This window comes from Carcharodon carcharias, chromosome 13 (assembly GCF_017639515.1).
Source record: "Carcharodon carcharias isolate sCarCar2 chromosome 13, sCarCar2.pri, whole genome shotgun sequence".
Classification (NCBI taxonomy): domain Eukaryota; kingdom Metazoa; phylum Chordata; class Chondrichthyes; order Lamniformes; family Lamnidae; genus Carcharodon; species Carcharodon carcharias.
Window position 1 is genome coordinate 107451711 of NC_054479.1, and position 12081 is coordinate 107463791.

The 12081-nt window shown below is 40.5% G+C and overlaps 1 protein-coding gene across 9 annotated transcripts in view; it reads left to right on the forward strand.

Moving 5' to 3' along the window:
* The window catches only part of tbc1d22a (TBC1 domain family, member 22a), a 453849-nt gene that overhangs the window by 266423 nt on the left and 175345 nt on the right, over positions 1-12081 (forward strand). The window contains exon 13 of one of the 9 annotated variants that reach the window (XM_041202630.1): positions 11333-11426. The exons of the other annotated variants lie outside the window; for them this stretch is intronic. Coding sequence (XP_041058564.1) covers positions 11333-11356 — 24 coding nt within the window. The 3' untranslated portion in view covers positions 11357-11426. Of the gene's footprint in view, positions 1-11332; positions 11427-12081 lie in introns of those variants that run through there. 9 annotated transcript variants of the gene reach the window in all.

Consider the following 12081-nt stretch of genomic DNA (forward strand, 5'->3'; position numbering starts at 1 on the left):
GCCCATCCCTAGTTGCCCTTGAGAAGGTGGTGGTGGTGAGCTGCCTTCTTGAACTACTGCAGCCCATGTGGTGTGGGTACACCCACAGTGCTATTAGGAAGGGAGTTCCAGGATCTTGACCCAGTGACAGTGAAGGAACAGCAATATATTTCCAAGTCAGGATGCTGGGTGACTTGGAGGGGCACTTCTAGGTAGTGGTGTTCCCATCTCTTTGCTGCCCTTGTCATTCTAGGTGGTAATGGTTGTGAGTTTGGAAGGTGCTGTCGAAGGAGCCTTGGTGAGCCTTATTCAGAGTATTATGAGCCCAAATCTTTCCAACCTTCAAGCGTTGTGGAATGAATTAATATATATCGGAATAGACTTTAATTGTGATGCAGTGTGTTGAGGTTGAAGGGCCTGGCTTTGTGACTAACTGTATCTTACAGTTTTTCAAAATTGAGTGCTTTGTGCTATTTACATGGAATGTGACCTGTTCTTCAATATTAAGCCAGTTTCTATTTCAAGTGTATTGATATGTCTAGGTAAGAACTTTAGTTATAGGAACTTTTGTACTCTGGGAGTGGGGGCGATATTCTGAGAGACACATCCTTCACTGCCCATGTCTGTATTCTGTGTGTACATTCAATAAAGCACTGCTCATTGTAGTAAACGTCTCCGAATATTACAACTAGGTACAAATCCTAATGTGGTGTCAGAAGTAAAAGTCAGCCAAGTGTAAATACTTACAGAGGACAAACTACATGCGAATACCAACGCTAAAAAGAAAGGGACACAGCAGCATGGTGAAATTCAGCCTGCAAGACAATTTTGACTTCAGCAGCCCGGAGCAGTGGCCTGAATGGAAGCAGCAATTTGACCGATACAGGATCGCCACCAAGCTGAACAAGGAGCCTAGTGAAGGCCAGGTATGCACACTAATTTATGCGCTGGGGAAGAAGTCAGAGGAAGTCATTAAAATATTTTTGTTTGAGGCAGATGAGGAAAATGGTTTTGACAAAGTGCTCAAGAAACCGACTACATATTTTGTGCCCAGACGTAATGGCATCCATGAAAGAGCGAAATTTCACCAATGAGTGCAAAAAGAGGGCAAATCAATCTAAGATGTATAACAGGAGCTTGAATGAATAAGCATATACCTGAGAGTTTGGTGAAAAGAAAAAGGAAAATATCCGGGACAGACCTGTCATCAGCGTTACTGATAAAGATATGTCCCAGAAGCTTCAGTTACAGCCTGACTTGACACTGCAGAAGGCTGTACAGTTAGCACATCAGTCAGAAAAGATAAAATTGGAGATACAAGAACAAATGACTAGCAATGCATTATGTGAAGTGTTTTGGAAAGTTGATAAACAAACGGGGGCTGAGTGGCTGAAAAAGGGGCAGAGAAAGGAGCATACTAAGAAAATCACACATTTGAAACAGGGTGATGACAGCACATCTCCAAGCAAGGCCTGACATTCAAGGCTGTGAAAAGCTTGAAATGTACATGTTGTAGCAGAACACATGCTTGGCAAGATCATTGCATTGCAAGGTATACTGAATGCTATAAATGTAAGAAAGTAGGCCATTTTGCTGTGGTTTGTCACATCCATGTGGACACTGAAGTAACTTCAGGCGGTGAAAAGTAAAAACGAATGTCTTTCCCTTGGCTCTTTCACACACGTAAATGATGATAGCAGGCCTTGGAGAGTAGACCTTCTAATTCAAGGAACATTTATGAGTTTCAAAATAGATACTGGAGCAGACACAGGTATAATTTCCAACAAAACATACTTTGCCTTGAAGACTCCTCTGCAGCTCAGTGGTACTAATGTCACTCTTGACAGCCCAGGAGGGAAGCTGCAATGCCAGGGAAAATTCCTTGCAAAAACTGAGAAGGAGTGCTTAGCAACAGCTTGGGCTTGTGAGAAGTTTTCTAAGTATCTTTATACTTAGATGCATTCATACTCCACACAGATCATAAGCCTCTCATCCCTTTGATTAATAGCAGAATGTGTACCATTGCGGTGCCAACTACTTCTAATGTGGATATTGAGATACAACCCACAAGCAGAGTACATGTCTGGGAAGACACTTGTCGTGACAGACATGCTGTCAAGATGTCCTTTACTTGCTGTCCAACTTGATGTGGCAGACTGGAACAAGGAGATTGACATGTATGAAGACGCAGCACGATCTGCACAACCAATGTCCAAAACTAAAGTAGAATTAAAGAAGCAATTAACAAGTGCAGACTCTGACCTGCAGATTGTGATCCGCTATGTTAGGTCTGGATGGCCAAGATATGCCGCTAAAGTGCCAGAAGGCGTACTTTACCCAGAAAGACTGCCTCCCAGAGTCAAGAGGACTTATGCTGCATAACAACCGAATAACCATCCCCAGGAGTTTGCATGTTGAGGTTTTGTAACGGTTGCATGAAGGTCACCAAAGCACCACCAAGTGTCACAAAAGAGCGAAACTGAGTGTGTGGTGGCCTGGTATCAGGAAAGACATAGAAACTAGGGTGGGAACATGTACAGTCTGTCAAATAACCAAGTCCACTCAACAGAGGGAGCCACTGATGACCACACCACTGCCAGAAAGATCTTGGAAGAGAGTGGGAGCTGATATATTGTTTCATAATTTGCCATTGTGAGATTTGAACTCTTGATCTTGGGGTTACAAGCCCAGTACCATAACCACTTGGCTATTTAGGCCAAGCCAAAGGATATTGGTGTAACTCTTTCGAGTACAAACACATTTCCATCTGTTCCTATTCAGATGAAGTTACATTGTTTCATAGTTTGCCATTGTGAGATTTGAATTCTTGATCTTCGGGTTACAAGCCCAGTACCATAACCACTTGGCTATTTAGGCCAAGCCTTGGGAGCTGATATATGTGAACTGCAGAAGCGATACTACCTAATTGCCATTGATTACTTTTCCAGATACTTGGAACTCACTTACTTATCATGGCCTGTGACACTCTGATATCCAGACTGAAGAATATCTTCTCTCGCTGGGGGTGTCCAACTGAACTTGTCACCGACAATGGGCCCCAGGCAAGGGGTTTGCTGAGTTTGCTGGAGTGTACGACCTTGGACATTAAACGACCAATCCGCACTATCCACGGGCCAAGAGGGAAGCGGAATGAGCTGTGCAGGCTGCCAAAAAGATTCTGCGTCAGGGCGACCCATTTCTAATCCTGTTGAGCTGCAGAGCTACTTCATTGCAAGCAAACGGATTTAGCCCAGCACAGCTCATGCTTGACAGACAGCTGAGAACTCGTGTTCCCACATAGAAGGAAACCTGTTGCCTAAATGGCCTGACTTCGTTAGTCCGGAAAGCTGACGACTCATCCAAAGCACGCTACAGACATTTTTACAACAGATGACATTCTGTTAAAGAGCTGCGCACCCTACGTCCTGGTGAAGAGGTTGCAGTGAAGCTGGACGAAGAGCGATGTTGGACTACCAAAGCTACGGTGCAGTCGGCTACACTCCAAGATCTGACCTAATCCAATCAGAGAAGGGCACCTTCTGCCCGAACAGGCGCTAGAAACCTTTCAGCGGACAAGTTTCAAATGTGTAAGATTTTGAAGATGTCAGCTGAAGTTTCACCAGTTAGTGACACGCCACAAGACCCACCAGCTGCTGGAGTTGTTGCAGAAATGTCCAGAATTGACAATTTCAAGAGCCCACAGAGAATCACATCTAGAGGCTGGATTGTTAGAAAACTGGTGCACGATGGAGACAATGAAACCTGATCTAGCTAAGACACAGCTAGCTCCTTCAGGCAGAATAATCCTTACTGGCAGCCTACCTGGCTGCCCAAGAGAGAGAACTAGATCCTTTGTATTATTTAACTGTTTGTTTAGGAAGTTCATGTGATATGTTAAACAAGTGAAAATGTTAATGTTATTTCTAGCTAATGACTCCTTTAAAAGTCCTGGTTTATGATACATTCGACATGTTAGTGACATTCACTATTCTTTGCTCAACGGGGGGTGGGGGGGGGGGGGGTGGGGGGGTGGATTTAAATGTCTAGGTAAGAACTTTAGTCATAGGAACTTTTATACTCTAGGAGTGAGGCGGGGGTGGCGATATTGCGTGAGACACATCCTACACTGCAGGAGTCCATGCTTGTTCATGGCTGTATCCTGTGCGGACATCCAATAAATCACTGGCAAGGAATTTCATTGTAATAAACGTCTCCGAATATTACAACTAGGTACAAATCCTAATACACAGAGACAATTACTAAATATAGAGGCTATGCCTATAATTACAACTGTACAGATATACAAAAGCAAAAAGCTGTGGATGCTGGAAATTTGAAACAAAAACACAAAATGCTGGAAGTATTCAGAAATGGCAGCATCTGTGGAGAAAGAAACAGTGTTAACATTTTAGGTTCTTAGCTATTAAGTTTTGTGTGCTTTACTCACAATCTATCTTAAAGACAAATATTGCCACTCTAGTAGTTAATGACCATAACAGGTATAGTATAACCCATAAAAATAAGGGTACCTCCCATTCATGAGCTTCTCTTTAAGATAGCCAGGGCCACCATTTCTCTAATTTTCATCATAGAAGAATGGAGGTCACTAGGGCCCTTCTATTGCTTTTTCAACTCTTGGATCTGGGTTGGAGTCTGTTGATGCAAACAAAGCATTTTTTTAATGATAGACAAAAGGTTTTATACGAAACTGGTTGGGCTGTCTCATCCCAGTACCTAATGGGTACAAATCTACAACAACTGCCTGAAATTCAGCAGCAAGTTGACACAGAAACCCAAAATGTAGCTAGCATGGAAATAAAAATATCATTCTGATGCAATAGAGTGCAGTCTTGTTAGGGTGAGGATAACAGAGCAGAGAAGTACATTTGACCTGTGTGTGGCTGGACTTAGGGTGCATTATAGTAATGATGGATGTAAAATCTTGACAAGTGTTTCATTCCCAGCACTAATGTCTCTCCTCTATGAGCACAAAAATAGAGGAGTAATCGGCATCTCATGATGCACTTGGTATAGTGACAAATTTAGCTCCATTATTCTATTAGAGGAAAATAATTATGAGTCACGGCATTGTTTAAAGTGGGTCTTTTAAGTGGTGGAAAATGTAAAGCAATCATTCTGATGATAATTTGAACTTGAAAAACGTTAATTAAACTAAAACTGAAGTAGATGGTTCCATTAAAATATTCAAGATTTTCATTTTGATAAACTTGAAGCTTACTTTGCTTAATAATCAAATGATCATAATTAATCACCAATCTATGTAGGAATTTCTTGATTTATCAAAGTGCTGTCTGAGAAAGTAGGGCTACTGCAAATTTAGTATGTATAGGCAGAATAAATTGAATATCATTTTAAAGCCATCAGGAAACATGGGATAACAAGTGGTAATAAATGGGCACTTATTTTTGAAGTTCATCTAAGGTTGGTTTATATATTTTGAAGGCCTGAAGAGTTCTTATCACCCATCAGAGTATTTGAGGTGATTATTTTTTGTCTATTGAGCGATAGGAACGGCAACAAATCACTTCACTTGATCATTTAGTGACCTCCCACCTTTTTTTATACTTAAATTACAGTAGACATTTTTTGATTATTTTTGGTAAATATTTTAAGTGCTTGAACTGGAGCTACGTATGCTTTGTATACCTACTAAATTGTAGATTAAGAAGATAAAGTAAGCTATCTAGCAACCTGGAAACTCCAGCGATACTTAACAATAATTTTGTAAGCCAAATACATAGTTTACTGTCAAGCTGTGGCCTGGGATGGCAGGCCGAATAAAAACTTTGCAAGGAACAGGTAATCAGCAGATCACATTCAGATCTATGCCATAACTGATTTAATGTTGTGCGCTTCAGCCAATAAGGTTACTGACCCTTTAAAAACCAATTAGGTATTAAATGAAAGTATGTTCTGTGAAATTGATCTGATCGACCTATTGATATCTTACAACTTCTGGTGCTGTTTAAAGACCAGATGCTGCTGCTATAACCTGCTGCTGTGGCACAAATGCATTCTAATTTGAGGTCAGAAAAATGATTGGTGAATCTGAACTCCTGTTGTGGGATTGCAGTTGTAACTGATGTTCAAAATTGGCTCTCCCAAATAGGAAACAGACTCAAAGGTGAGTGCTGCCAAAAGCATTCATGAAGGATGAAAGCTTTATTCCATATCCTGTCAGGAACAGTGATTTCTAACCACTCTGAATGAAATGTGGTAGAAGCTGTAACGCACTTCTAAATGTTAAAATGACAATCACAAAAAAAACTCCAATGTTTCTCAGTGGGTGAAGTGCATCAAAAGGTGAAGTGCATTAATTCTATAGAATTCAAATCCTGGCTCATTCAGCTACCGGTTTCTTGTGCCATATTGTACACCACAGATTAGGACATTTGCAGAAACACACATTAAATGGTATTACATAGAATATACAGTACAGAAACAGGCTGTATGGCCCAACCAGTCTGTGCTGTTGTTTATGTTCCACTTGAATCTCCACCTATCTTTACTCATCTAAATACACCATTGTAACAATCTTCCATTCTGCCTCAGATGTTTGCCCAGCCTCCCCTTAAATGCAACTGTACTATTTAATTCAACCACTCCTTGTGTTTGTGAGTTCCACATTCTCTCTACTTTTTGGTGAAGAAGTTTCTTCTGAACTCCTTATTGGATTTTTTACTTCACTATTTTATACTAGCGGCTTATGGTTATGCTCTTCCTCACAAGCGTATATATTCTCCCTGTATCCACTCTATCAAAACCTTTCACAATTGTAAAGACCTCAAGGTCACCCCTCAGCCTTTTTTTGAAAGAAAAGAGACCCAGCCTGTCAGTCCTTTCCTGATAGGTATACCCACCATTCCTGGTATTATCCTTGTAAATCTTCTTTGAACCCTCAAGTGCCTCTACATCCTTCTTATGAAATGCAGTTTGCACACAGTGCTCCAAATGTGGACTAATCAATGTTGGCGAAAGGTTTAGCATAACTTCTTTACTTTTCAATTCTTCAATCATCATTCATGTGTGCTCTGCCTGAAGGCAGGTCTTTGGCTCTTTATCTGCTGATGCTTCATCCTGAGCTGTTTCTGTTGGCAGTTTTTTTGTCAGTGGTGGTTTGCCATTGCCTTCCACTCAGGGCCAGGGAAAGGAGGCAGGCCCCAAGTCTACCTCAGCCAGAACAGGAAACAAACCTGTGCTGTTGGTGCTAATCTGAGCCACATGCTAGCCAGCTGTACCAACCGGCAATTCTATCCCTTGAAAAATAAAGACAAGTACTAGGTTTGCTTTTTTGATGACCTTGCTGACCTGTGGCACAACTTGTAGTGATTGATGTATTTGTAAGATACCTTTGACCTTCTACCCCAGCTAGACTTGCACCTTCCAAGTAATAAATGACTTCCCTATTCTTCCTACTAAAGTATACTGCATATTTTTCGATGTTCAATTTCATTTGCCAATTTTCCTTTTCTGCAAACTTTTTGATGTACTAGCCTAACAAAAATCTATTGAGCTCAGTCTTGAAAATTCCAGTTGATTCTGTAGTCATTTAGGGGATTAAGTTCAATTTTCATGAATTGGCACTTATTAATTTCACTCCTAGTTTTGATTTTAAGATTATGCCCCCTTGCTTTAAAATCCCCCCACTAGAGGAAATGGATTTTCTCTCTCTCTCTCTCGTCAAATCCCTTTATGACTTAAAAGATATTGATTATATCACTCCTCATCCTTGCAAACTAAAGAAAGTGCAAATCAGGCCTATTTCAACCAGTTCTCAATTAATATATGGTGATTTGCAAAACTGCATTCTAAACCGGTTTTGAGGAAGACTCTACTAAATTGAAGTAACCTCCATGAGAAAAAGATCTATATTTCACTTGCTGCCTTAAGTTTTGTACCTTTATATTAGCTTTTAACCATTTTTGCACAGGGCACACACATCCCTTTGCTTATCCACAGCTCTTAGCCTGTTGCCATTAAGAAAATATTCTGATTTGCCTTTGCTGGACTCAAAGCAAACAATCTTGGATGTCCCCACATTGAATTCCATCTGCCACAGTATTTTTCCACTCGAGTATTTGGTCTGTGTCCCTTTGCATCTTTCTGCTTGCATCCAGACAACTTACTATGTCACTTAACTTATATGTTCACTCCAAACCTGGATATGCTTCTCTGTTCCGTCATCCAAGCCATTAATGTATATGGTGAAAAGCTTAGGCACCCGTCAATCAAAATTTTCTCTTGATGCCTCCTCTCCGTCTCCTACCTCCCAAGCAAATGGCCAACCTATGTCTCAATGTTTGTTCCAATCATATGCATTTGTATTTTTGCGCGTAATCTCTTGTGTGGAACCTTGATACCCTATGGGAGCCTATGCAGACCGCTTCCATAGATACTCCCTGGGTTCAGCTAAAGAGTTGCTTATTAATGTGTGCGAGACTAAGATGCAATTATAAATCCACCATGCTAGTAACTGAATCTCAAAAATTCAATTAGATTAATCAGAGTTGACATACCTTTTACCAATACACGCAGTCTTTCATCAACTCATGCTTGCCCAAGTGCTCAATCACTCTGCCTTTGATGATAGATTCTAATAACATCTCAGAGCTTATTTTAAACTGACAGGTCCGTAGGGATCGCTCCCTCCGGGACACCCTGGTCCACTCCTCCATCACCCCCTACTCCTCAACCCCCTCCTATGGCACCACCCCATGCCCACGCAAAAGATGCAACACCTGCCCCTTCACTTCCTCTCTCCTCACCGTCCAAGGACCCAAACACTTCTTTCAAGTGAAGCAGCATTTCACTTGCATTTCCCCCAACTTAGTCTACTGCATTCGTTGCTCCCAATGTGGTCTCCTCTACATTGGAGAGACCAAAAGTAAACTGGGCGACCGCTTTGCAGAACACCTGCGGTCTGTCCGCAAGAATGACCCAAACCTCCCTGTCGCTTGCCATTTTAACACTCCACCCTACTCTCTTGCCCACATGTCTGTCCTTGGCTTGCTGCATTGTTCCAGCGAAGCCCAACGCAAACTGGAGGAACAACACCTCATCTTCCGACTAGGGACTTTACAGCCTTCCGGACTGAATATTGAATTCAACAACTTTAGGTCGTGAGCTCCCTCCCCCATCCCCACCCCCTTTCTGTTTCCCCCTTCCTTTTTTTTTTCCAATAAATTATAAAGATTTTCATTTCCCGCCTATTTCCATTATAAAAAAAAAACCCACTAGAGCTATACCTTGAGTGCCCTACCACCCATTCTTAATTAGCACATTCATTTAGATAATATCACCAACTTTAACTTTAACACCTATGTGTTCTATTGTACTACTGTCGTTGACATCTTTTGATGATCTGCTTCTATCACTGCTTGTTTGTCCCTACAACCACACCCCCACTCCACCCCTCCACCTCTCTGTCTCTCTATCTCTCCGCCCCCTACAAACACACCTTAAACCAGCTTATATTTCAACTCTTTCTTGGACTCGAACTCAAGTTCTGTCGAAGGGTCATGAGGACTCGAAACGTCAACTCTTTTCTTCTCCGCCGATGCTGCCAGACCTGCTGAGTTTTTCCAGGTAATTCTGTTTTTGTTTTGGATTTCCAGCATCCGCAGTTTTTTTGTTTTTATTATTTTAGGTCTGTAGGTACCTGGTTTCTCTCTTTCTTTCCTCTCCTTAAGAAATGGAATCTATATTTGCAATTTTGCAATCCGAGAGCACAATTCCTGATCGTGAGGAGTCTTGAAATAAAATAGCTAACATATCTGTAGACATTTCTGGATTCTATCCATCAAGTCTTGGAGATTTTTGTATTTTGGGTCGTAATGAAAAGCAGCTCACACTTCTGGATTGAAAAATGGTAAATGTTATTCAGCAAAGTAAGAAGCTTAGTGATATTTTGCATTTTTCTACAGCTGTAGAAGCTGTCAGCATAATCATGACATTGCTGCACTATGGGTTATGTTTGCAGCTCAATATAATAACAATTTGAATGTCTGAGAAGCCATTTTCGAATGAATGCTATTATTGCCATGTTGCAGCAATCTAATGCTGGTGGCAGCTATTCTACAATTGCCTCATGAATGTTGATTTGAAGAGATATTTTCAGTAAATGAGCATTACCTAATAGGTGGAACCCATAACTTTTTATTTATGAAGAGATGTATTATCTTCTCTGATTAATTTAACTGACATAGAACCAGTGGCTTAAATTCCCAAATCATGTATGCATCCAAGCTTGTAAAGTTACACATAACTTTAGCAGTGAAAATTACTTTTTTTCATTGATTCTTGGGATGTCAGCGTTGCTGGCAAGGCCAGTATTTATTGCCCAAACATAATTGCCTTTGAGAGCCTGGTGATGAGCTGTCTTCTTGAACCGTTGCAGTCCATGTGGTACAGATACACCCAGAATGCTGTTACGAAAGGAGTTCCAGAACTTTGACCTAGTAACAGCAAAGGAATGGCAATAAAGTTCCAAGTAAAGATAATGTGTTTCTTGGAGGGAAACTTGGAAGTGGTGATGTTCACATATGCCAACTGCCTTGTTCTTTGGGTAGTCGAGGTCATGGATTTGGAAGGTGTAGGCACATCTTTTTCTGTAGTGGTTTGATGTATCTGAGTGGTTTGCTAGGCCATTTCAGAGTGCAGCTAAGAGTTGACCACATTCACAAAAGAAGACTTGTGTTGTTACCACTGCTATTCAAAGCGGTCTTTTTGATGAACATTTTAGTTTTATTTTTAAAGCAGCTATTGTAGCCTTATGCTACAATAAGGTTTTCCCTGTTCTCTCGGGAGTTATTCTCTTGTAATTTGTAAAAGTATTTGCGTTTCTGTCGAATTTATAATTGCATCTTAGTCTCGCACACATTAATAAGCAATTCTTTAGCTGAACCTACTTGTCAAAATTTCCATGAATGCCTTCAATCTCTCTTTTGCTGGTCACTTGGCCACATCATGGCATCATTAGCAACTGTTCCATTGCTAACTGTGCCTGCTTCTGTATGTGTTATTAATAGTGTACACAGCAGGGCACCAGAAATATTACCCTGTGAAGTTTCATTAATTTCAGAAAGAACTTTGTCCAGATCTCCTCAACCTTGTTTTCTGTTCATAAGCCAGTTTTCAATCCTGCCAGCTCATTTCCATTATCTTTGTAAGCCTTAATCATGTTTTGAAAATCCAAATAAACTAAACTTGCTGGATTGCCCATGTCTACTAAATAAAGCTTGCTCCTCATAAAATTCCAGTGGACTTGGGAGGAATGTCCCATTGCTTCTAAATCTATGCTGACTAGATTCCTTATGCCCTCTTCCCTCTTTAGATGAATACTGATGGTCTCCAGTAAAATGCTATCAAGCATTTACCCCAAGATTGATGACAGATGAACTGGTCTATCATTCCTCAGTCATGCTTTTTAAAAAATGTGCAGGTAACATTTATTCCCTTCAATCCTCAGATGCACATCATCCTGTATTTATTAATTTCTTTAAAAAGATGAGGATCCTTACCCACTCACTCCATTATTTTGGGAACTCCAGCATACAATCCACCTGGTCTAGGTGACCATGAGAGCATCTGATTCCTTGAGATTTGTTCCAGCATATTTTTTAAATCACCTCTGTTTACATTATCAATTCCAAAGCCACTTGAGTGAACCTGCAACTTGTCCATAGCCTATGTCAAGATTTTGGGAAGAATTAATGTTATATATCCATATTTTCCTGATGCTCGTAACATTTCTATCTGAATCATTCTTTAACAATCCATTGAGTTCTCCATTTACATTTCACAAAGTTTTTTTTACTTCTGTTCAATTGCTATCTGGAGTTTTTTTTCTTCAGTCAGCTTGTCATTTAATATATTGAAACCAAGGATAAATTAAATATCTAACTATGAAAATAGTCATTTGGTTGTACAGAACTTGAGTATTCCTAAAAAGAAGAGACATTTTTGTGGAAGCTTTTCGCCTTGTACTCATCAGGACATTTCGCAAAAAAACCCAATGTCAGGGCAAACAACATATTTAGACTGTAAGTGAAGAGAGTGCCAACCGAATCAGCATACTCTTCT